Consider the following 25684-nt stretch of genomic DNA (forward strand, 5'->3'; position numbering starts at 1 on the left):
GATTCCTGGGGCAGGTTGCAGGGGGCCGTGCTTGCAGGGGAGAGGCCTGCAGGGGTCTGAGGGTGGCCTGGGCGCCTGCGTTCCCACTGGGAGCCCCCACCGAGCTGTCCTCAGGAGGATGCTACGGCCAGAGAGCCCCGGGCACACCTCGGCCACCATGGTCAGGCCTGCGGGGCGGGGGCTCTTCCACCCAGAATAACTTTCCGGAGTCAGCGAGTTCTACCTTGGGAGGGAAACCAAAAAGACACTTTCCACCAAGTGCCACAGGGGCTGAGACGGCATCCTCTGACAGGCCCTAAATGGACCCCAGGCGGGCCCGTCCCCACAACGATGAGCCCGGACAGCTGCTTCGCCCATTACTTCACTCGGATGGAACTTGCGTCCGAGGAATGAATCGAGGGGGGACATTTCCAAATGTGCGGCCTAAGAAAAGCTCGGTGGCTGATGAGCTGTGACAGGCAGCCTTCGGGGGAAGTGGGAGCTTAGCACGTTCTCTGGTCGCTGATCATGTTACTGAAGGATCTAAAAATTGCTGTCCTCGTGGTGTCAGAATTCTGCGGAATGACGCAGCGGTGGGTTCTGACTCGTTCTCTGTGAATGAGTTTTCGCAAAGCCCTGGTTGGAGCCCGGGCCCCCCGTGGGCCTGGTGCTGATGTGCCTTGGGGGCCCAGGTCACCGTCCCCTCCCTCTCTGGGGTGGTCTCTCGTGGCCCCTTCACGATGCCTTTTTTTTGGGAACAGTCTTGGTAGGTTTTTCTCTTAATTGTCTGAATGACTGGCTGTAGAGTCTTCAGCTTCTTCCCAGCCCTTCCCAGATTTAGAGCCGTGACCTGAACTTGGGACCCGTTGCTGTAGTGAGTGTCCACCGACACAGCTGTGGGGCAGGCTGCCCTGGGTCCCTTCGGCTAAGTCCGGCAGCCGGTGCCCTTAGCAAGCCGGAATCCAGCCCCTCGCACCATCCGCACCCTCCCCACCTGAGCCCGGGACGCCGTCTCTCCCGCCTGCTACCGTCGTCCTACCCACCAGCTGACCGGTCCCCCCTGGGAGGCCGTCCCCTCCCAACAGCCCCATCCCCCTCAGCAGCCAGAGCGCTCCTTTTATAAACGTAAATCAGACCTTTTCACTTTATTTGTTCATTCAACTGCCATTTGTTGGGCACCTACTATGTGCCAGGCTCTGGTCTAGGCACAGGAGACATACCAGGGAGTGAAGCAAAATCTCTGCTTTCGTGCTGCTTCCGTGCTAGTGGAGGGAAGAAAGACAAGCAAAGATCTAGCGGGTCAGGTGATCCTTCGTGCAAAGGGGGAAAGTAAAAGCAGAGACATGGAGCAGGAGGTGCTGGCTGGGGAGGGCGGTGCAGGGGTGTGGTTTGTAGTAATGATTTTCCACAGGGGTCAGGCAGGGCCTGGCTGAGGGGCTGAAGAGATGAGGGAGTGAGCCAGAGGGTGAGTGGAGTAAGAGAGTTACAGCAGAGAGAACAGCAGGTGCAAAGGCCCTGCGGCAGGCAGGAGTGTGCCCGGTGAGTCTGAGGACCAGAGCGGAGCGGGCCGCTGCGGCTGGAGCAGGATGAGACGGGGCAGGGAGAGCGGGAAATGAACTTCAGAGGTAAAGGAAGCAGTGCGGCCCCATCGGGCCCCAGCAGGCCCTTGCTTCTGTTCTGCCTGAGATGGGAGCCATCGCAAGCTCTTGAGCAAAGGAAGGATGTGATCTGACTTGTTTTAACAGGCTCACTGGGGGCTGAGAGGTGACTCAAACCAGGTGGCAGTAGTACAGGTGTGAGAAGAGCCAGGAGCCTGGATCTGTCTGGAAAATAGAGCAAACAGGTTGTGCTGTGAGGGCCGGGCATAGCATGGGAGAAGGAATCCGCACGGGTTTCTGCTGCCTAAATCCCTACCCTGTTCCCCACTGCTCTCGGGGAAACGTCCTCAGCTCCTCGTCCCAGTCTGAGGCCTGACATGTGCTGGCCCGGCTGCCCTCTCCCACTGCACCACTCCTACTTCCATCCTGTGTAGCTTGGCCTTCTAATTTTTGTTTTATTTATTTTTTTTTTAGAGACAGGATCTCGCTCTGTTGCCCAGGCTGGAGTGCGCTGGTGCTGATCACAGCTCACTGCAGCCACAAAGTCTTGGGCTCAAGTGGTCCTCCTGTCTCAGCCTCCCAAGTAGCTGGGACCACAGTTGTGGGCGCCACCGTGCCCGGCTTTTACATTTTCTTTGTGTAGAGACAGGGTCTTGTTATGTTGTTCAGGCTGGTCTCAAACTCCTGGTCTCAAGGGGTCCTCCTGTCTTGGCCTCCCAAAGCACTGGGATTACAGGCATGAGCCACCTTGCCTGGCCAACATTGGCCTTCTGTGGTTCCTCCTCCAAGTCCAGCAGACAGGCTGGCCCTGCTCCCTTGATGTTTTCTCTGCCTCAACTGCTCCTCGGTGGTATTTCAAACGTCCTTACCTCCCAAGTCAGAATTTCCTGCAGACATTGCAGCCCAACACCCTTCACTTTTCATTCCTTGTGGTCTGTTAATGATGCTTTTGCTTTTTAATTTTCTGTCTTCTTGTTTCTGTTTGTCTTGGTCCCTAGCATATAAACCCCATGAGGGCAGAGGTGCTCTGCCTGACCACCAGCCTTGCAAAGCTGTCACAAGTACATGAATAACGCACACAGTTGTGAGTAGCCAGCCAGTTCTCTCTGCACCTGCAAGGTAGGCATTGCTGTCCCCACTTTATAAGGGAGGAAAGGGTGCCTGGAGAGGTTCTATTTCCACTGGCCAAGACCATAGTGGTTCCAGAAAGCAGCAGAGCCAGAGTCTCAACTTGGGCCCACTGGTTCCGGAGCCCCTCCTGTGCGTCCTCAGGGCTCTGCCTGGGTGAGAGTCCCCGTCTTAGGCCCTCTTCTGTGCCAGGGCTCCTGGCTGAGCTGACTCCGGTGGGTGCAGAGAGGGTGAGTTTCTGGGGCTGGGAGGGGGGAGGTGGGGAGAGAGCGAGCCTGTTTGTTGAAGGACTCAAAGGGCTTTCTCCCTCAGCCAGCATAAAGCACGTTTAGGACAGCGGGTCTATTGCTCAGTCTTCGTGTGCCATAACGAGTAACTAATGTACAGGGCATACATTTCATTTAAAAGTAAAACCTCAAGCCCACCCGCACTCCCAGCCTGCCCAGCCTCATTCACTTCTGTCCCTGCTCGGTCACCGAGTCGCAGCCGCGCTCCTCTGCCCTCCCCAAGTGAGAACAGGTGCCGCGGGGTTGCCCCAACGGGACCCTGCCCTGCCCGGGTGGCGGCGGTAGCAGGAAAGCGCGCAGACCTGGCTCGGGGCCCCTGGCTTCCAGCCTTGAAACTGCCTCGCTGTGCGCCCTTAGGCAACTCCGCCCCTCCTCCCGTGCCTCAGTTTCCCCACTCGGAAAGGCCGGGTCCTCGCAGCTCGCTCTACAGGTGACACACCTGCTTCCGGCACTGACCCGCCGCCGGGCCCCGCGGGCTGCACAGCCCGAGCCCTAGCGCCAAGCCTCCCGGCGGCCGCCCCCAGGACGGGGCGGGGGGCGCGAGGAGGGGCCGCGGGGGCCCGGGCCGCAGCGCCCGCCAAGCCCCGGGCCGGCTCCGGGGGGCGCCCGCGGGAGGGCGCGGCCGGCGCGGGGGGCGCGGGCGGCGGGGGGCGGAGACGCGGCGCGGCTTCCGCTCCCGCGCGCCCTGCTCCCTCCTCCCCGTCGTCCTGGTCCGCGGCGCCCGAGGGGGGAGGCGGAGGCGCCGGGAGCCGCGCGAGGAGCCGCCGCGCCATGGAGCCCGAGTGAGCGCGGCGGGCCCGCGGCCCCGGACGACATGGAGGCGCCGCCGCCCCGGCCGCCGCCGCCGTCGCCGCTGCTGCTGCTGGCGCTCTGCTGCAGCCTGGCCCCCGCCGCGGGTAGGTGGGCGCGGGCCGGGCGGGGCGAGCCGCGCGGACAATGGCCCGGCCGCCCCGCGGCCAAGTGCGCGGGCGCGCGCCGGGGCTCGGCGGCCGCTTCGCAAGTTGGGGCGAGTTGGGGCGCGCGCCGCGGCCCCCGCCGCCCGGTTCCGCGCGCCGGCCCTTTGTCTCCGCGCCCGGGCCCTTCCCGGGAGCGCCGCGTCCCGGGCCCGCGAGGAGGGCGCGGGCGGCGCCGACCCCGCCAGGTGCGGCGCGGGCGGGTCCTCACCTGCCCGCGCCCGGGCGCGCTCGGAAATGCGCCCGCGGGAAGCCGGTGAGCCCGGGCCGAGCTCGGACCGTGTGGCCTCGGGCCAGGCAGCGAGCGGAGGCTGCCGGCCCAGACAGGCCTGGCCTTTCGGGAACTACTCGGGAACTCTCTCCGCGAGCCTGTGCCGGCGGCCGCGCAGCCGGCCCGCGAGCTCCGAGCACCGAGTCGAGTTACAGCGAGAAAGTTTGAGCCCGGGCGCGGGGCGGCCTGGCCTGTGGCGCTGCCCGTTTGATCTGGGTGGCTGTCGGTTTCCTAACGCACTGACACCTGCCAGGTGCTGGGCGACCCGCATGACCCGTTTGGCCGCTGAGGCCCCAAATGGTGGCGCCTGGCGGCGGCTGACCGATGTCCCTCTCGGGGGCCAGCTGCGTGGGGGTGACGTGGTCCCAGAGTGCGGGGTTGGGCAGTGTGCTCGTGCCTCGGTTGTACACGCCCTAGAGGAGATGGAGGGCTGGGGAACTCTCTCTCCAACTTTTGGTGTGTCCCAAGGGGAGGAGTTGAGGTCAGGAGGACTCTGGAAACCTAAGCAGTTGTGAAACGCTACACATGTTCTTTTAATTTGGAGATTGCCATGTGGGTTTTGAAGCAAGCCTCTTGCTACCTAAGTCATTCTCTTCCCATGTGCGTATCTTCTTGTTCTGGAGCGTGGCTGGCCAAGTGGGCACGGCCAGCAACTGCCTGTGCATTCCGGGGTCTTCTGTTGGTGGGGGGACCTCGGGTGCCTTTGTCTGGGCCTCTTTAAGGCCGACAGCTGTCTCCCTGGACATTCCCAGTGTCTGGACGCCGCAGAGGGGTGGCCTGGGCCTGTGGTTGGACCCCCAGCGCGACCCTCCATGGAGGTGGGGGGGCAGCTAGGAGCAGAAGGGCTTTTCCCAAGTCCCCCTGCCTCCCTCTGGAGCCTAGAGAGTCTGTGGGCAGTTTCACCCCAAATTTGTCTCCCAGGAGGGTGTTTACATTTGGGGGCCATGTCTGGTGCTAGCAGAACAAGGTGAAGACAAAACAATGACGGTATCTGGATGGTTCAGGCTCCTTTTCTCTCCGGAAATGCCTGGGTCACGAAGGCAAAAGGTTTTTTTTGGAAGCTGTTTGTTTTAAAGGTGGGGTCTCTAAGCCAGCTGTGCTTTCACCGCATGTGATTTTGGGATTTCTGTACGTTTTGGGGTGACGTTGACGGAATCGAATGCCTGTCGTCTGTGTGACTCGAGGCCCTAAGGAGAAGGAATCACATCCGTGGAGTTCAGTTGTAGAGGAGGCAAAAATAGAGTTGATTATTTTAACATTAGGAAGCAAGGCCTGGGAGCACCCAGCTAATGTGAAATCTAGTCCTAAAATGGAAGGAAAGGCAGGGATCTTTCTGCAGAACTGTTTTGACTGTTCCTAATTTGTTATGTCCCTCATTTTGTGTGTTAGGGATATGCCTCAGTCCAGAGTGAAGCCAGTAAGTGGGCAGCTAATTATTTTTCCTGATTGCTTCCTGTTGCAATTGGAAGCCGTGAGCCCACGGAAATGCCTTTGTTCTAGTGGTCCTGGGGCTGAGGAAGGCATTCCCCAGCCCTGAGGCCCAGGCCTCTCTCCTGGGCACTTGTTGCAGGCCTGTCCAGGCATCCCCCACCCCCAGGGGAGGTTTCTGCAGAGGCACAAGGCCTGGCCCACGGAGGGCCTGGCAGGCCTGTGTTGAGTCCACTGACTGCCGTATAGAGTCCTGGGTAGAGTCCCCTCGAAAACAGACCCCTGGTGCCTTTAACCCTCCCATTCAAACCCAAGAAACTTCCCTGTCAACCCGATCCAGCATTTGTTCAGCCCTTCTCTGGGGATATCCACCGCATGGTTCCTGTTTTTGGAGTAGGTTTTGGAACCTGTTTGATTTCAGCTGCGCTGTGTCACTGTTCAGGCATTTAGCAGGATTTGCATACAGGGGTGGGGGTGGGGGTGCATTCAGGTGAGGTTTGGGCATCACCTCCTGCCTTGCAGTGACCGTTTGCCAGGGCTGAGAGTGGAGGCTTTGGGGACAGACCAGCCTGGCTTCATGTGCTCAGCAGCGGTTTGACTTTGGACGACTTACCTGAGCTTCTCTGTGACCAGAGTCCTCACCTGGTCCCTTCCCCTCCCAGACTGTTGGGAGCAGTGTGAGGCCCTTAGCACCGTCTCTGGCCCAGGTGAGGAACGGGTGGTGGCAGAGTTGCCGTGACTGCTGTTGTGTAACGGGGTCCTTGATCTTTCTGGCCCGGACGGTCCAGAGGCTCTTGCTACACAGCCTGGACTTTTTTCTGTGTGCGACCTTGGATATCCGTCCAGCCACTGACTGAGTCCTGTGTTGCTGCAGCCCTGGGTGGGGGTCTCGGAGTAGTTAGCGCCGTGGGTGGAGCCCTGGGGTCGAATCCCAGCCTGGCCGCTTGCCGTGGTGGGGAGCTTGGGCGGCTGGCTCCACCTTTGCTGCCTCAGTTTTCTCTTCTGTGAAACGGGGATGATAATCCTTCCTACCTCCAATTCAGCATGTCAGCGTGCGCCGGGCACTGTGTCAGCTCTCATCGTCGCTGCTTCTCTTTGGTGTCCGGCATTGCTAATGCCGGTGTAGGGTGGCGCCTAGCAACAGATACGCCCGCACCTGCAGGGCTTCCCGTGCCAAGGGGGGGGCAGGGAAGCAGAGGCTGATGTGCAGCTATGAAGAGGTGGCCCCAGGGCTGCGCCCTCACCCTCCGGGTGACCTGCGAGACGTCCCAGCACCCTGTCCTCAAGTGCCTGGTGGTCTCTGCTGAAAGAGGCCAGATCGTGCTGTGCAGTCTGGGTGTGAGCCAAAAGACGTTGGAAGCTTCTGGAAGACTTTATGCACGGGTGACAGGAAATGCAGGCTGGAGTCAGATGTGTCTTAGGTGAAAGGTGTTGAATTTTTTTTTTTTTAATTGAGGTGAAACTTACATAATATAAAATTAACTATTTTAAAGTGTATATACTTCAGAGGCATTTAGTATAGTCGCAGTGTTTACAACCATCACTTCTATTGAGTCATAAAACATTTCCACCACCCCTAAGTAAACCCCCGTACCCATTGAACATGACTTCTAGTTCTCCTACCCGCAGCCCCTGGCAGCCACCAATCTGCCTTCTCCATGGACTTACCTATTCTGGTTATTTCCTATGAATGGAATCGTGGAATAATGCGTGTTCGTCTGTGTCTGGCTTCTTCATATAGCACATGGTGTCCATGGTTAGTCCACGTTGTGTCACGTGTCAGTGTTCCAGTCCTTTTTATGGTTGAATAATATTCCACTGCACGGTGGACCACATTTGTTTACCTGTGTGCCCCTCGATCAATCAATCAATCGAGATCAATTGATCTTGGCTGGCTGAGTCCTTCAGCATCAGCAGTGTGAGTGGGGCGGGGGCGCCCCAGTTTGGACAGTCCTCCTGCCACCGTTCAGGGATGTGCCAGGTGATGGGGACAGGAAGGAGGGCCTGGGCCCTGAGGGGCGCTGGGACAGCAGAGTGAGGCCAGGTGCAGCCGCCCAGAATCCCTGAGCCATCCGGACACTGGTGGTTTTTGAGGCCTCGCGGACAGTTAAATGCTCTCAAAACTGGGGTCCGTTGGGGAGGCCCTGGCGGGCGCCGGGCCTCACCCAGCTCCTTGGCTCCGTGGCTCTGTTCACACATTTGCTCAGAAAGCAGCGGTGTGTCGGCTCCGAGCCAGCCCGCCCAGGGGCCTTCCTGGGGGCGGCTCGGCCCCAGTGTGACATGTGGAGGCAGCTGTGGCCACACAAAGAGCTGGCCCCAGGGCCTGCCGGCTGGCTCCGTCTGCTCTCTGCTTTCTGTTCAGCTCTGGAAAACGCTTTGCTGGCTCCCAGCCTCAGTTTCCTCACCCGTAACTGGGAGGGTGGTGTCTGCCTTGCCAGTGCTGGTTGGGGCTCGCGAGCTCTGCCCCCAGGCCGTGCAGGAATGACATGGTGCAAAGAGTTGGAGACTTCCCCGAGGACATGATTGGGGGCTACGGTCTGCAGTGCCCTGTCCAGCTGGCGGCTGGGAGGCGGGTGACGGCGTCCGGGGTCTTGCTCTGTCCGTCTCTGGCGAGAGACAGCGCCGCGTCCCTGCTCGTTCCTGAGCCCCATGCAGACGTCCCTGTGGCTCCAGGTCCAGCCTTGGGTTTCTGTTTTTTCCTGGTTTGCTTGTCTCCTTGTAGGGGGCAGGTGACACATCGCCGGCCTGGTTCGCGCTGCGCCGGGGCCCGTGGCCTGGTCTGCCGGGCGGCTGCCCGCTGCTCCCTGGGTGGCAGCAGCCACGTGGCTGGAGCCTCACGTTCTGACCAGCCACTAAGCGCTGTGGGTTCCGCCACGTGTCTGCTGCTGTCCGACCCTCTGGCTTGGGGGTCTCTCTGGCCGTGGACCCCCTTGTTGGGTGTTATGGTCAAGTTGCCTTTGAGCCCTTTTTCAGGAGTGGGAGGATCGCCCTTTCTGGGTATTTTCTTACTTGCTTTATCGCGTATTTAATGTATTATACAGTTTAAGCATCTGCTTTCAGTTTGCCTTAACGCAGTTTTTCTTGTGGTTGAACTGAAGTGAGGATTTGCTCAGGGAGGAGAGTGGTTTTTAGCCTTTATGGGGTCTCAGGTGCCCCTGCGAGAATCTGGTGTCCCAGGAGGGAGCCTGGTGAGGGTGGCATGTGCAACCTTGGTCCAAGGCCATCGAGAAGGACCCTGCAGGGCTCTCAGTCCCCATCACTGCCTCCCTGTGGGAGCTCGAGGAGGGCTCCCTTTCTGTGTGCCTCAGTTTCCTTACTTGTAAAATGGAACCAGCTGACGCTAATCTCTGAGGCCTTTTCCAGCGTGAGGCTTTACGTTTTCCTTCCTTCACGACCCTCAGAACTCTGGACCCCTGGACTGTGTGGGGTGCTCCCAGAGGAGGTGCCTCTTTTGTGCCCTGCCTGGCCCGGCCCTGCTGCTCCTGGTTCTGACACTTGCCTTCTGGGTGTCTGGCCATGTGGGGTCTGCCTGGTGCTGTCACCGGGGAATCGTCCCTACTGCCGAGGCCTGGGACTGTCCCCATGACCAGTCCTGCCCACAGCAGGTCTTGGCCCTGGCGTTTCCTGCAGGTGCCTGGCAGGTGGGATTCCTAAGGGGGCACCGCTGCGTGGTTTTTGGGCTTCCTAGAGAAGGGCTGTCTTAAAAACTGCTTTCCTGGGCTCTACTTTCCCCTTCTCTGTTTGGTTATTTTAAACTTCCTTTTCTTTTTTTTTAATTGCTATGAAATATATATAACATGAAATTTGCCATTGTGACCACTTTTAAATACACAATTCAGTGGCATTAATACATTCACAATGTTGTGCAACCATCACCACCATCTATTTCCAAAATTTTTCCGTTACTCCAAGCAAACTCTGTCCCCATTAAGCAGCCACTCCCCCGCTACCCACTCCCCTAGCTCCTGGAGCCTCTATTCCGCTTTCTGTCTGTATTTGCCTGTTACAGGTACTTCATATTTGTGGAATCATACAATATTTGTCCTTCGATATCTGGCTTATTTCACTTATCATAATATTTTTGAATTTCATCCATGTTGTAGCATGTGTCAGAATTTCCTTTTTATAGCTGAATAATATTCCATTGTATGGGTCTACCACATTTTGTTTATTTATTCATCTGTGCATGGATACTTGGGTTGTTTCTACCTTTGGCTATTGTGAATAATGCTGTAATGCAAAATGTAAAAAAAGGCAGTAAAAAAATGTTTTAAAGGGGCTGGAAAAAAATAGAAAAGTTCTGTAATACACATTGGTGTACAATTATCAGTTTGAGACTCTGCTTTCATTTCTTTTGGGTATATACCTAGAAATGGAATTGCTGGTAATTCTATCTTAAATTTTTTTTTTTGGAAACAGGGTCTGGCTCCGTTACCCAGGCTAGAGTGCAATATTGAGATCATAGCTCACTGTAGCCTTGAACCCCTGGGCTCAGGTGATCCTCCTGCCTCAGCCTCCTAAGTAGCTGGAACTACAGGTGTGCACCACCTAGCCTGCCTCATTTTTCTATTTTAGTAGAGACGGGGTCTCGCTCTTGCTCAGGCTGGTTTCAAACTCCAGAGCTCAAATAGTTCTCATGCCCCGGCCTCCCAGGATGCTAGGATTACAGGTGTGCACCTGGCCAACAGTGTTTTGTTTAAAATTTCCTGCCATTTGTATTTATTTTCTGCAAATTGCCTACTCTTAGCTTTGGCCCATTTTTCTGTTGAGTTGTTTATCCTTTTTCTTAGTGATTTGTAGGAGGTCTGTGTTTGGTTCGGACATTAATTCTTTGTTATATCTGTTTCAGATTTCCCTTCTGGTCTGTAGCGAGTCTTTCATCCTTGTTTCTGGCAGTCTGTTATCATAAAGACATTAAAAATGTTATGTAACCAAAACGTCTAGTCTTTTCCCTGTGGCTTCTGGATTTCATGCCTTGTACCTTTACCCCCAGATTATAAATATGTTCTCCTTTGAGTTCTTCTGGGGCTGTTACTGTTTTGCATTTTACATTCAGACATTATTTAATCTGATTTTTTTTTGGGTATACGATACGAGGTAGGGACCTGGCCAGTGGGTAGGGAGTGTCCCAGCACCTTGCTGGTCATCCTGTGTCGTTCATTTAAAATGCCATTCTTTTATGTGTGGCGCCCACAGATGTCTGGCTCCTGATTCCGGATCCTTCCATGCCCCCTTGGCCTGTGGGTATCTTTCTGTGCCAGTACTCTGCTGTTTTATTCTCTGTAGCATCAGAGTATATTTTGAGATCAATTGGGCAAATTCCCTCCTCATTGTCCCTTTCAAAAAGCCGGTTGGCTCCTCTTGCACATTCACTCTTTTGTGATAAGCTTCAGAGCCAGCCTATCAGGTTCCATCCTTTGATCTCTGGATCTGGGGACAGTAAGCGGTGACCTCCAACAGGTGTCGGAGGCCTGGGCTTTAAGTGGTCTCTGGCGAGCTAGCCGGCCTTTGGCTGTGGAAATCAATTCATCTGCCGCGGGCGATGGCGAGGCCTTGACATTTGTGGGTTTTGTTGACGTCTGCGGAGTGCCTTAGAGAGGGGCCGTGTGCACCCGCTTGCCTGAGACGCCCCTGCTGCCTCCCTCACCCCAGTGTCTGTCGGGAAGCAAACTTGACTGCAAACTAATTTCAGCATTAGCCCAGAGGCAGATATAATTACTGAGTAAATTATTGCTCCCCTCCCCTAGTTCATTCCAGCACAAAATTTGAGCACCTTTAATTTCTTCCCTGGGCTGTACCCCTCTATTAGCCCAGATGGGGAGGCGGTACCTGCCTGGCAGAACTCTCAGGAAATTGCTCAATGGGGCGTTAATAGCTGCCCGAGCGCGTGGCCCCGGCCGGAACACGTCAGCCCGGTGCCTGGGTACCTTCCAGACTGCGTCCACTCCCGGGCAGCTGCCACCCTGGGTTCCACCCCAGGAAGGAGCAGGCCGGCTTTGGGATGGGAGCAGAAGCTCAGTGTCCTCACTCCTGCAAGGTGGTTTTCGAGCAAGACGTGTTCTCAGCTTGCTTCTGTGGGCAAAGGCCATTTCTCCCCAGCGCGAGCTTGGTTCCCAGAAGGAGGCCGGACTGTGGAGAACCGGGGTGTGGCCGCACCGTCCTGGCCTCCTCCTCACTCAAGCCGGAGTCGTGGCGTCCGCCTCCACGCCAGTTCCCTCCCGGCTCCGTCTTGGCCCCGGGGCTTCACCTGTAGCCCTGCAGTGCTCATTCGGTGAAAAACTAGATTCGCAGTGGATGGCATTAGCTTTCTAGAACTTTCTCTTTGCCCATTTATCTAATACTCTGGCAGACTAATTTTTCTAAAATAGTTTTCATCGTGTCCCTTCCTTTCTCAGAAAACTGTGTGGGTTCTCCAACCTGCAAAGTTGGAATTTTTCTGCGCAGTGTGCTGTGCTGGTGGCCTGCCCCAGCCTCTCCTCCTCAGAGTCTGGAACCTTCTGTGGTCCGCCTCGCTTGGGAGGGCCTTGAGGGCACGACCGTGTTCATCCTTGCCTTTTGCCTCTGGCTGGTGACCGGGAGATGCTCAGTAACTGTCTCGGGGACAGGCCATGTCTGTCCAGGAAGCGGGCCCCACCCACCCCTCTACTGTGACTGCACTCCCCCGCCAGCCCCACATCCAGCCTGGCCGTGTCCCAGGTTGTAGAACACCTGTCCCGCTACTAGACAGTAAGTTTCTGGGGCCAGGTATGGGCCCCCTAACCCTACCCAGCAGTAAGAGCCCCTGTTTCCAAGGCAGGACTCTGGGAGGGCTGGCTATAAACAAAGCTATTTTGCTTCGGGAAGCCCAGTGCACCCTGGATGGACTTGACCACGAAGTCCGTCCCATGTCCACGTGACACCTGCTGACCTTTGCAGCCCAGATTCCGTGAGCTGTCACGGCAGGGCTTGGGCACCTGTATCCATCACTAGGCTTTTTTACCATTTTTCAAAAAACTTTTCATGGACATTTTTAATCATGCAAAACAGAAATAACGGAACATTGAATTTTTATGCTAAAAAGAAATCTCGGTGGTTTTGGGTTAGAGCTACAGAGTAGGTGGCTGAGTGAACGGCACTTTTCACGTGCCTTCAGGAATCTGAACACAAAGGGTGTTGCCCCTTCGAGGTTGCGCCCTCGAGAGTCCCTGGGCTTGCCGCCTGGTCACCGCCCCGGTGGCCACGTTTGCTGCAGTGCCGTGATCCTGGGGGCCGTGCCGAGTGGCAGGAGCTCGGCCGCCCTGCCGCTGCCCACTCCCTAGGGACACTCGTGCTGCTGCTGTGGCTGCTGCTGCCCGCGGTCCTTACCTCGCTCTTGGCTGCCGCTCTGAGGGTGCAGAGAAACGGAGGACTGCTGACCGGCCGCGTGGGGCCCCTGCCACTGCCCACATCTGCCATGTCGGAGCCGCCACGGAGCTCTCCCAGCCAGGAGGGCCGAGGTGCCGCATCCCTGCTCCTGCCGTGGAGTGGCTCCTGGAGCAGGGGACCTGGGCGGGGCATTGCCTCTTCCTGCAGAGCAGGTGACAGGCTGGCTACAGCCAGAACAGTGGGCCGTCGCCTCTGGGAATGGTCTGAGAACAGCATGTCGCCTGCGCTGGGCCCCTGGGCCTTGGTGGGCTGGGATAGGGAGGGCTGCGGACACAGGGGAGGCTCAGAGCCAGGGTGGGCCTGACGTGACCCCATCTGCTGACCCGGGTGGTCTCTGCCCGGGCGGCCCCCAGGCTGCCTGGCCTGTGTTCCCCCCGACGCCAGGAGCAGAGCTGGCTCAGGTCCTTGTGTTCGCCGTCAGCCCCCCTGCCCCCGCCCCTCTGCAGGAGGCACTGGGGCAGCGCGCGGTTCGAGATGCACGGGGCTTGCTCAGGATGAAAGAGCAGAACAGACAGCAGCTTTCATCCTTTCGGCTACCAATTTTAATTTTTTAAAAAATTTTTCTGTACGCTTTGAAAGATGTTATCCTCTCAAGGAAACCACGTTTATTAAGTAATAATCTCTTCTGCTTATTGGTCCCAGACGTGCGTGCCGGCTGTGCAGAGCTGGTCCAGGCAGAAGCAGAGGTTGGCGGGGTTTCCTGCAGCCCCGCACGGGGGTCTCCACGTGGCTTTGCACGGTGTTCGGACCCAGGACACCTTCGTGGCCCCTGGGGCTGTGGGGCCTCAGGTTGGGAGTAATTGGTTTGGAGGGTGCCGTGGGACCTCTTCCAGGCTCCAGGTGGCTCTGACTGCCCCAGTGGCCTCTTGATCTCTGAGGGTCCAGAGAGCCTGCTCAGGACTACCCAGGTGAGCATTTCTCCTGTTGGGCTCCTGTGCCCAGCGTGGCCCAGTCCTGGACCACAGACCTGCCCGTAGCTTCCTCTTAATGTACCGAGGCCTTGGGGTGCTCCGATGGCACTAGGATGGGCTCTGGCTGGGAGTGGGACCCTACCACACCCACCGCCTCCCACCCCGGAGTGGTCACCCATGCCCCAGGGTTCTTGCTGGGAAACTGCCTGACCAAGGATCTGCAGGTGCCTAACCAGTGAGCCGACCTTCCCGCCATAAGGGTTTGGGTGTGTTTTAGACGGGGAAACAGAGAGGTTCAGGATGTCCCAGCTTTACTGGCTTGTAGCAGCAAAGTAGGATGTAGAAGCAGGTGGAGAGGCCAAATTAGGATCAGTCACGTTCCAGCCTGTGCTCTGTGCAGTCCTGGAGCAAGAGGGACGCTTTCAGTTCAAGTGTGCCCCTCCAGCTGTCTGTCGGTGTGACGAGGACAGGTGGGCCTTGTTCTGTTCTTGCCTGCCCTCAGTGCCTAAGGCTGGTGCGGTCACCAGCAGGCACTCTGGAAGGCCACCCCACCGGGCACAGGTGGCTCGGGCTGAGCTTCTGTCTAGCAGCCACTGCCAGGTGCTGCCCTCCAAGCAGAGGCTGCTGTGCCCCCAGCCTCCTTCCCCAGTTTCCGCCCCATTTGCTGTGAACAGCGGGGGGGGGGGGCGGGGGGAGGGTGTGTGGCAGTGAACCGCAGGGTCAGCGGTCCTGGAGGCTGCCCACCTGCCTGGCTTCCGGAAGCGACACACCCTCCCACCTGTCCCTGCTGGGCTTGAGTTTCTACTCCACTCAGCGTGGCAGTCTTGGACAGGTGTTAATTGTGCTGAGCCTCAGTTTCCTCACCGGTATTGGAGGATCATCGTTTCGCCCCACAGGCCTGTCCTGAGGATGCAAAGAGGCCCTGTCGAGAAGGGCTTAGCAGGGGCCTGGCTCCCTGTGGGCGCTCAGTAATTGTGAGCTGTTAGGATTGGTATTGCGTCATAATTGTTATTCTGTGCGGTGCGGGCCCTGCGGGCGGCTCCCGCCCAGTAGCTGGGTTAGAAGGTAGAAAGTCAAGTCGAACTGCCCGCCGCGTGGAGCCTGCGCTGTCCGTGCAGAGTCGGCCTTGGAATCGGCGTTTATTCTGTAGCTGGAGCCCTGGTGGGGTGGGCTGGGGGCCCTGGGGTATCAGGTGCAGGTGTCTGAGGGTGTCACCCCTCCTGGGGCGTCCACTGCAGCACAGGTGCGACCCGGCTGTGTCTTGGCCCCTGGCCATCGATTCGCAGGTGTTGCCAGGGTGATTTGTCCCCGCTCAGAGGAAGCAGCGAGGGGACCCTGCCCTCTCTTCTGTTGCCTTTCTTCTCGCGGCCTGCTAACGGCGGGCTCCCCGTCCCCGTCTGGCCTGCAGCCCTTTCTAGTCCCCTGCATTGGCGCTGTCCTCCCCGAGCAGCGTCAGCGTCACTGCCGAAGGTGGAGAGGGACCCTGGGCACCGGCTCTTCGCCCTCTGGCAGACGTCCCTCCTGGCCTGGCTCCCTTGCCCTGGGTCATGGATGGTCGGCGCCTTTGCCCTGGACCACAGACCGGCCCTGGGCCCGCCCGGTGAGAACTCCGTGATCAGTGAGAGCTGCTGCCCTCCAGCCTGTGTGCTGGGCTGAGTCTCTAAAGAGGAGGGTGGAGGTCGCCACGTCTCTTCCGAGGCCTGCTGTGGCTCCCCGCTGCCTGCGGGATGAGAGCTGCTGGCCCTCTGGCCGTCAGCCCCGTGGGACTGGCCAGGTGGGACCAGCGGCCTCCTCCTTGGTCTGGGTGAGCTCTGGCCTTCCCTGACTTCCTTTGCTCTCTAGCCTGGGAGCTCTTTATGACTGTAGCAGTGTCTGCTGACTCTGTGCCCGGCAGGGAACAGGACAGACAGCCAGATGCGGAGAGACGGCATGCTCTGACCCTCGGCGAGTGCTGGTCCTGTGCAGGTGAGAGCCGTGCCGGGGAGGAGCCGCTGCAGCGTGCTTCTCTTTGCCACTTCCTCATCTTCCTGAGGACAGAGGGGCTGTCCTGGGACACAGGACCTGGCTGTGTGGTTAGGGGACCAGAGGCTGGGAGGGTCCAAGCTTCCTTCTGGGTGGGGGTAGGGTCACTCAGCACCGTGGGGGGCAGCTCTGCCCACTCTGATGCTGCTCCTGCCTCTGACACTTTTGCAGAGAGACCTGGGGTCTTTCACTTCCTCCGTTGGGCAAAATGAATGAATTTTAAGTTCCGTGGAGAGAACCTGAGCATTTGATCTCCTCTCATCACCGATTAGCCAAGAGCGACTATGCTTGGGTCACGGGTCCTCTCGTGCTGTGCCCCAGTCTCTTCATCTGTACATTGGGGACAGTGGCTCCACCTCCCGTGAGGACTAAGTGGTGGCAGGCGCAAGGAGCAGGCTCGAACACAGCGTGACCCCAGGTGTGGTCAGGTGTGGTGTACAAGGGACCCGTGAGACTGGGCCAGGCACCTTAAGAAAGGACAGGAGCTGGCCGGGCGCGGTGGCTCACGCCTGTAATCCTAGCACTCTGGGAGGCCGAGGCGGGCGGATTGCTCAAGGTCAGGAATTTAAAACCAGCCTGAGCAAGAGTGATACCCCCGTCTCTACTATAAGTAGAAAGAAATTAATTGGCCAACAAATATATATAGAACAAAATTAGCCGGGCATGGTGGCGCATGCCTGTAGTCCCAGCTACTCGGGAGGCTGAGGCAGAAGGATCGCTTGAGCCCAGGAGTCTGAGGTTGCTGTGAGCTAGGCTGACGCCACAGCACTCACTCTAGCCTGGCAACAAAGTGAGACTCTGTCTCAAAAAAAAAAAAAGGAGGGACAGGAGCTTCCATCCAGGTGTTCTCCGTGGGGGGTTCGGGTTCGTCCTCATGAACCTGCCTGCACAGGCCCCGGGCCCTGCGAGCCCTCGACCCGTGCTCGGTGGAAGAGCTCGGCTGGCATCCGAGGAGCCATGACCCGGGGCCCGTCCGCATCCCGCCACCTCGAGGCCCGAGGCTTAGTGTGGCTCCAGGATGATCAGAGCTGGTCCTCGGCGCCGGGCTTTGTCAGCGTCGCTCAAACCACGTGAACAGGGAGCACCAGGAAACGCCGGCTCCTCTGAGAGCACCGTGGGCACCTCGAGAAGCTTCGGGGACCAGGAGGCGGCAAGGGCTTAAACACAGCCGTGCGGTCCCCGCGAGAGTTTGAGGGTTTTTTCCTTTTATCTGATTGCTTTCATCTGTCCAGTTCGCTGGCGTGGGACAGAAGCGTCACTGGAGCCCAAGGTGGCGTCCTTTGTGTGGCCGGCCCCCGATGGCAGCTTTCAGGCCTGGCACCGCCTTGCCGCTGTTTCCCAGGAACGGTAGGGCGTTTGGAAGCAGAGCGTCCACGTTTTGCTCAATAAAGAGATTTTGTGGAGTGATGGTAAATTTGGCATGTCTTTATTAGTATTATTTTTTTTTTTCAGTACTTAAAGAAAATAAAAGCTGGTACAAAGGTATGTTTGTTTCTGAAATGTGTTTCCTTCCCCAGATGTTCTTTTCTGCCAATTCTAAAATGCACTCTGAGCTCAGTTCTCCAGTTTCCTCTCTGTGGGGAAGAACAATGAGACCTTTGTAACCACACAGGGGAAACGGCCGCTTCCCTCGCCAGTGGGCGTGGGGGAGGGGCTGGGCGGGCCCACCTCTTCCCACCTCGCTGGAAATGGCAAGGCTGTGCCAGCCGGGAGACTCCGGCTGACTGTTGGGGTTTGGCAGGCTCCTTCCCCCGGGCGGCAGTTTGCGGGGTCATGTCTTAGGGACACCACCATCTGTGTCTCTGTTCCTGGATCCTCCAGTTTGCTGTGTGGCTTCGTACTGCACGCTCACAACCTGCTTTGTGTTTGTGGACCCTGGGGCTTGCGGCTGTCTTTGTTACCTGGAGTTGAGCTGACCCTTTTCTGTCTTTCTTGCATCAAACGCTGGTCCCCACCCAGAGGGCAACCCAATCCCCAGGACGCTGCGCAGATGCAGGGTGGGTGGGAGGGCCAGGTCGAGCCCGGGGGCGTCACCAGTGTCCAGAGGGGGCGAGGGCCTTTGGCTGCTCTGCCTTTCGCTTCTTTGGTTGAGATGGGTGGGGTGGGGCGGGGTGTTTGGGGGAGCCGTGAGCCATACACAGGTGCACACATATGCACATGGTACCTTAGAAGTACCTCTTTAGTTGTTTTTTTTTTCTTTTTTGAGACAGACTCTTGCTTTGTTGCCCAAGCTAGAGTGAGTGCCGTGGCATCAGCCTAGCTCACAGCAACCTCAAACTCCTGGGCTCAAGCGATCCTCCTGCCTCAGCCTCCCGAGTAGCTGGGACTACAGGCATGCACCACCATGCCCGGCTAATTTTTTGTGTATATATTTTTAGTTGGTCAATTAATTTCTTTCTATTTTTAGTGGAGACGGGGTCTCGCTCTTGCTCAGGCTGGTTTTGAACTCCTGATCTTGAGCAATCCACCCGCCTCGGCCTCCCAGAGTGCTAGGATTACAGGTGTGAGCCACCACGCCCAGCCTCTTTAGTTGGTTTTGAAGGACAGCTTAAAAGATCTGTACAAAGCTTATTTATTTATTTATTTACCTAATTTTTGAGACAGAGTCTCACTCTGTTGCCCAGGCTAGAGTGCCATGGCATCAGCCTAGCTCACAGCAACCTCAAACTCCTGGGCTCAAGCAATCCTTCTGCCTCAGCCTCCCAAGTAGCTGGGACTACAGGCATGTATCTCCATGCCCGGTTAATTTTTTTGTATATATATATTTTAGTTGGCCAATTAATTTCTTTCTATTTTTAGTAGAGACGGGGGTCTTGCTCTTGCTCAGGCTGGTTTCCAACTCCTGCCCTTGAGCGATCTACCTGCCTCAGCCTCCCAGAGTGCTAGGATTACAGGTGTGAGCCATCACGCCTGGCCAGTACGAAGCTTATATTAATACTTAGGGTAGTTTTGATGCTAGTCTGAATTATGAGCAGTCTCTATGGGGTTGCTTTATTTGGGGTATGCATTTAATGAAAAAGCCTTATTTTTAAATAAATGCATCTTACTGTGGAACACCCGATATATAAAATCCAGACTTAATAGATAAAAATAGCTAGCTTTTGCTTTGCATTTACAGCGTGCTGGGCAGGTTTTAAAAGACGTTTGATTTCCTTTAATCCTTCCTGCTGCCCTATGGGCTGGGGGCTGTCACCGCCCCCGTTTTATAGATGGGGACACTGAGGCTGGGAGAGGTCCAGCAACTCGCTCAGTTGTGTGAAGGCAGATCCAGAGATCGGCAGATCGTGCCTATGTGTTAACTGCTGTTTGAATTATAAAAGTGTTTTCTTCAGTCCATAAAGGAAATCGGTTGAAGAGCCCCCAGTGCATTTACAGAAGTGTGGTGCTGAGCACTCTGTGTCAGCCCAGACCTCAGCCTTTTCATTTAACGGATGAGGAAACTGAGGCCTGGAGGGGAGGGTGACATCAGACCACCCACTCTCCTGGGTGGTCTGCAGCTCTGGCCACTTCTCTTGCCTCCCGTATGAACTGAGCGGCCACCTGGTGCCTGTTGAGGTGGGCCTGGGTGGCCTTGGGTGAAAGCTACTGACCTGTCCCGCGGACGCAGCCGTAGTGACTGTCTGTCCCAAGTCGGTCTCCATCCCAGGACCGTTGCTTTCACTCTTTGCCGTGGCCTCGGGGCCACCTCCCGGAGCTTGGCAAGCCGGGAGCCGTTGAACTGAAATGGTATGTAATCAGAATGCTATATTTTGTTGAAAATAAGAATGTTAGTAATGGGCTGGTTTCTGGCAAGTCAAACTGGGACTCTGAAATACATATTTTTCTCTGCTCTGCTCTAAACCTTCTAATTAGTGAAAACGCACATTTGGGGACATAAATCAAATGTCCTATTCCCTAACAGCTTGTCCTACATATCGTTGAGCTGGTGGCATTCCACAGCTGCTAAATCAGGGCCTGCAGTGTGTGCACATGCGTGTGTGCACATGCGTGTGTGCATGCCTGTGTTAGTGAGGAAGAGACAGAGGTGCCCGTTGGGGAGCCCTGGTGGCCGGTTTCCTTCCCTCCCAGGCCGCTGGGCATCCCCTCCCCTCGCGCCCCTCCCCCCAGCCCCTGGCAGCACGTGTGCGCGGCCGCTGCCGGGAGACATAGATGTTCGCCCAATTAAAACATAATTAGTAGGGGAAATGGCTTTCAGGGGAAAGCACTTTCTCTCAGGAAGATCTCTGCTGTGCAGTGTTCCGTGGCTGGACCCCGGCTCCTTCCAACAATGGCCTCCCTCGGCAGACTTGGCTTCGGGAAAGCCGGTCTGTCCGTGACATCTGGCCCCTCGCTGGAATCGGCTGGCACAGGCAGCACACGCGAGCCGGCTCTGGTAGGTTCCGGGCAAGGACTCGGTGGGGTGGCCTGGTCAGTTGGGGCCATTCTGGTTCTGCGTGGCATTAACCTGGCTGCAGGAGGCAGTGTCACAGAGACCCTTGGACCCCTTGTGTGCGTGTATCATTTGTCACTTGTGTCTGGGGTGGTTCGTTTTTTGAGGTAGCCAGGTGAAGAAGGTTAACTGGCCGTGGCCAGAAGGTGGCTCCCAGGCAAGGCCTTCCCCTCCATGGAAGTCAGCCTTACCTGCGAGTGGGACAGGAGGCGGGCTGGGGGCGGGGAGGGGACCGTGCTGAGCTGGGGATCTCCACCGTCCCAGGAGTCCTCCGCCTGTGCCAGTTCTCTCCCAGGGCCTCCTATTCGGTGTACTTAACGTATTTCCCATTTCACTTCTGCCTCTGGGCCAGTGTTTTTCAAATGTGTTCCCTGAGTCAAAACTAAAAAATGTGCCATCAGATACATTTGGGAAGTCCTGGGGCATAGAAAGTGAACTAAGTTTCCTCACTGCAGGACTTCTCAGAGCCTTTAAAGTGGTAATTATGCTCCAGGCTGAGTCTTCCCTACCTAGGCATCCTTTACAGGTTGAGAAGAGAAGGCAGGTTATGGATGGGGCTGTGTGAGCTGGACTGTCCCTAAGCTGATGCCCGACATCACCAACACTGTTCTGTCACCCTCGCTTTGGTGTGGCTTCTTCAGAGTTGTCACATTTGGGCTGTGTGCAACAACCCAGCAAGTTCTTTGCTTGTCTCCCAGGATTTTGCAGAGTGGCCAAGCCAAGGCCCGGGCCAGCTCCTTTGTGGGGCCAAGCCCAAGCTCCACCAGAGTGTAGGTATGGGAAGAGCTGCCTCTCCACTTGCCCCATGGCCGTGGTGGCCCGGTGTTAGGGCCACAGCCCCCAGTCTGCAGTGGAACACTGGGGACCCGGCCGCCCAGCCCATCTCCCTGGTTAATAAAAACCACGAGGCCCCTGTCCTGTTTCTCTGTGCTCGAAGGTGTCTTAAACAAGTGACCTCATTTTCTTTTTATCTTTTGCAAGTGACTTCTTACTTCCTGCCCCAGCCCCAAACGTGTCCCCTGTGCGTTTCCTGCTCGCCTGCTTCCCTGACCTTTGAAATGTGGTCCCTGCTCGGGAAACTTGCCTGGACCTCAGAGTTAATTGCGGCCTTCCTCTGGGGCTGTGTGTGTGTGTGTGTGTGCGTGCGCGCGAGTTTGAGCGTGCCCGGGAGTTGTGTGAGCAGTGTGTGTGTGTGTGTGCGTGCGTGAGTTTGAGCGTGCGCAGGAGTTGTGTGAGCAGTGTGTGTGAGTGTGTGTCGGGATTAGAGAGGACGGGAAGGGGGCCAGGAACAGCAGGGACAGGGTGCTCGAGTGCAGACGCAGAGGGGCAGCTCCGAGCTGCGTCGGGAGCCCGAGGCTGGGAGCTGGGCAGGAAAGGCGGGAGGCACGGCTGGGCTGGGACAGGGAAGGTGGGGCCGTGTGGGAGGGGCCCGTGTTGGAGGTGCACACCCCCTTGGCAGCTGGGCCCTGCTGTGCACCTGTTGGGTGGTGGTTGCCTGCTCAGGGGAGGCAGGATGAGCTGGCCAGGCCCACCGAGCACGTGGGCTCTCCCCTGCGCCCCAGACGCCAGGTCGTGTTCAGCCAGGTGTAGAGCACAGGGAGGGTTTTCTGGGACCTGGCAGAGGCTCGGAGGTGGCTGGGGAGGGGTCCATGTCAAGGGGCCTTGGGGGCTGAGAGGACCAGGGGAGACCTCCTGGCTCATTGGGTCCTGGGGTGGGTTTGTGGGTGGGTCTGGGGGATGTAGGTAGCTCAGCCAAGGAGGAAGTGGGGGAGCAGAGCCGTTCCCGGGCGCTGGGAGGTGTCATCCGGGCTCCCGCTCTGCCTCGCGTTTGCCGGGCTTTCCATAAAAGGCGGCACATCTGCTTGGTTAAGGGAAACCCAAGATTTTATTGTTGCTGTAAATGTCAAGTCCCTCGCTGAGAATATTTAGACAACTGCAGAACTGTGTCACAGGCTCGAGCGTATCTTAGTTGGGTAAAAGCCCGAGTGAAAACATGAGGTTCTGTTCCCAGAATTGTGGTTATGGGAGCTGCACGAGGATTTGAGTGGCCACGGCCTCCGCGGTGGGATGGACGCGCAGACCCCGGCGCCTACCGTGAGCCGGCCGCAGGGGACTGAAACGTGGGCGTGGGAAGGTCCCTGGCTTCGTGGAACTGTCTACATAAAAGAGATGCTGGGTGTTTGCTGTTTCTTTTTTCTCAACTGAGAAAGGTCCACGAGGAGCTAAGGTATGATTTTGCCGAGGACGTTGCTAAGGGCGCAGCAGGGAATGTTTTCAGCCGCCTCAAGGGACCTGAACTTCCTATCGTCCTTGTACTTGGAGGGACTGAGCTTTGCGTGCTGAGAACTGAGGAGGCCGTGCACATTTCTCCTGGGTCCCCATCGTTCCAGTCAGATCGGTGCTTTTCAGACATTTCCTCTCGGGGAGGAGGTAGGACTTGCTGGCTTGGGGATGTGGAGGCTTCCAGGCAGCCCGGTCCACATGCCCTTGAAGTTTCATGTTTTGTTGTGGAATTCATGGGAATTTGCAGACTCTCTGTTAGAGTCATGCTAGTTTTATTTTTTAAAATATGGTTTGAATTTTTTTTGTCACAGAGTCTCACTCTGTTGCCCAGGCTAGAGTGCCATGGCATCAGCCTCGCTCACAGCAACCTCAGACTCCTGGGCTCAAGTGATCCTCCTGCCTCAGCCTCCCGAGTAGCTGGAATTACAGGCATGCGCCACCATGCCCGGCTACTTTTTTCTGTATATTTTTAGTTGACCAATTAATTTCTTTCTATTTATAGTAGAGACGGGGACTCCCTCTTGCTCAGGCTGTTTTCGAACTCCTGACCTTGAGCGATCCTCCCGCCTCGGCCTCCCCGAGTGCTAGGATTGCAGGCATGAGCCACCGTGCCCGGCCTTAAATATGGTTTGAATTTTATATGAACTACTCAGGATTATATCTGAGACACAGTGTGCAAGGCCTGTGTGCAAAACACAAGCGAAGCGTGACAGGGAGACAGCAAAGGACCGAAACGAGTGTCCCTGTCTGGGAAGACGGTGCCCCGGAGGCGGCACTTCCCCCACACCGACCTGCAGTGCTCCTTCCTTCCTGTCCTTCCCGTGCAGGAACGCCGGTGCCTGGCATCCCCAAAAGGTGGGTGGTGAGGGGTGCAGAGTGGGGGTGCTGGGGGTGAGGTGGCCTCTGAGCGAGGCATCCTGGAGCAAGGTGGGCGGGGTGCAGAGGAGGCAGGTGGCAGAGCGGGCGGCAGGCTGGTTACGGTGGGCAAAGGAGTCAGCCGACTGAGCAGATGGGTAAACGCACGGACAGTAACACGGGCCGGGTCTCATTCTGGGGAGGGACGTACACAGAAACGGGAAGGACTGGGAGGTACCCGAGGCAACTGTCAGTGCTGCCGTGAACTCATGGGCTGTACCCAGTACACATGCACGGAAATAGTCACAATGCATGTAAATGAAAACATGTGCATATACCTGCGGTCCGTGCTTGTCATTCATGGTAGTTACGGTCTGTAAAGGCGCGGTGAACGCCAACTTACTGAAGACCGAACCGTCGCTCCCGGGGGACTCCCCGGGCCGGGTCCCTGCGGTTCCTACGAGCCTCTGGTCACGACACTTTTGGCAACCAGTCAACTTTGTCTTACGTGCACTTCCGCCTAAGGACACCCTGTTGACTATATATGGTTGACTCATTAATCTTGAACTCACAGCCGGCAGCACCGTGACTCGCGCCTGCGTGAAGCCTCCAGCGTGTTTCCTCCATGGAAAGCGAGTCGCGAGATTCTCGCCCCGGGAACCCCAGACAGGTCTTCAGCACTGGGGGGTGGGGGGCACATTTTCAACAGCGGATTCAATTGCCAGGATAAAGCACAGCAGTGTGGACAGCGTGGTACTAGCTGGATCGAGGACAGGGCACTTGTTCACGGCGCGGGAGCTGAAACGGGGCACAGCGTCGCGGCCCCGTTTGACCCCGGCTGGGGGACATGCCGCCGCCGGTGACTCGGGTTTTTCACCGCTCCGCACGTCTGTGCAAGTGCCGTGACACCGATGTGGGGGTTATACGAACATGGTAGCGAGGGGGTGACCTCTCGGATACGGAACCCGGGAGAGATGAGCACGGGCCGGGCGTGGACTTCCTGGCTGCGTCGCACGAGAGGCCCAGACGCAGGGACCCGGCGGCAGTGGGCACACCGGCGCCCGGCTCTGGGTTCTGGAACGCCGTTCTGCACCAGAAGGAGCCAGACCCCCAGCAGAGAGGCGGGTTCTAGGGCTGGGCCCAGGGAAGGTGCAAGGTGGGCCTGGGGCATCTTACTGTGCCGGAAAGTAGGAAGTCCTCGAGGAAGAAGGGGGCTTGGCAGGGGGACAGGAGAGCCGCCTCGAGGGACTCTAAATCTAGGAAAATTTGTACGTGAAAATAAATGGGAGTATTGGATTCTAACCCATTTAGTAACATAGGAATCGATGAGTGTACATTGACTTAAATAAAGGGATAAGTAGTATATCGTGGACACGCCTTAATGACCAACCCACGTTTAAAACAAAATCCAGAATGAGGGCTGTAAATGCAGTTCTAAGTCATTCTTTTTAGTGGCTCGTAATATCCCATGACGTTACGGCACCGTACGTTTGCCTTTACTTACATGTCATTTTTAATTGTGGTAAAATACACATAAACGTTACCGTCATAACCATTTGTTAAAGCGTGCAGTTCGGTGGCATCGAGAATGCTCACATTGTGTGCAACCACTGCCACGCCCGTCTCCCGCCGTAATTGAATAAACTATTAAAACCAGACGTTCACTGCCGCAGACAGTAGAGCAGCAGGCGTCACTGTACTTCTGTCTGCCCTGCTGGCTAAGCTGTGACATTTTGCTTTTTATGTATTATAACAACTTAAAATGCTGTAAAAATCCCGACATGGGATGTGAGGGCGATCTGGCTGGGGCATCTGTCACCCCATCGATTGCCAGGGTAGATTCGGCTGATCAGCCTGGCCTGGCGGGTGTCGCTTCCTCCCTCACTGCCCCCACACGCGTCCCTCCCGAAGCCATGTGCTTGGGAGAGGGCAGCTTTCCCCGACACGGGAGGACCGTTCTTTGGTCAAGGGTATACGAGTCTCTGCGCTGCCCTGCTAGAGCCCCCCAACGAGCTCTCGGGTTCATGTGTAGGAGGACGTGGGGTAGTCAGGACTCCAGACACATCCAGAAGAGGTGCTGCACGTGGTGGTCTGCCTTTCTTAAAACAAACAAACAAACAAACAAACAAAAATCCC

The 25684-nt window shown here is 56.9% G+C and overlaps 1 protein-coding gene across 1 annotated transcript in view; it reads left to right on the forward strand.

Moving 5' to 3' along the window:
- Nucleotides 1–3693: 3693 nt before the first annotated feature.
- LRP5 (LDL receptor related protein 5) overlaps nt 3694–25684 on the forward strand; it is a 105446-nt gene continuing 83455 nt past the window's right edge. Inside the window, exon 1 of the mRNA XM_076001696.1 lies at nt 3694–3888. Coding sequence (XP_075857811.1) covers nt 3807–3888 — 82 coding nt within the window. The 5' untranslated portion in view covers nt 3694–3806. The remainder of the gene's footprint in view (nt 3889–25684) is intronic.

This window comes from Microcebus murinus, chromosome 4 (assembly GCF_040939455.1).
Source record: "Microcebus murinus isolate Inina chromosome 4, M.murinus_Inina_mat1.0, whole genome shotgun sequence".
In the NCBI taxonomy this organism is placed as follows: Eukaryota; Metazoa; Chordata; class Mammalia; order Primates; family Cheirogaleidae; genus Microcebus; species Microcebus murinus.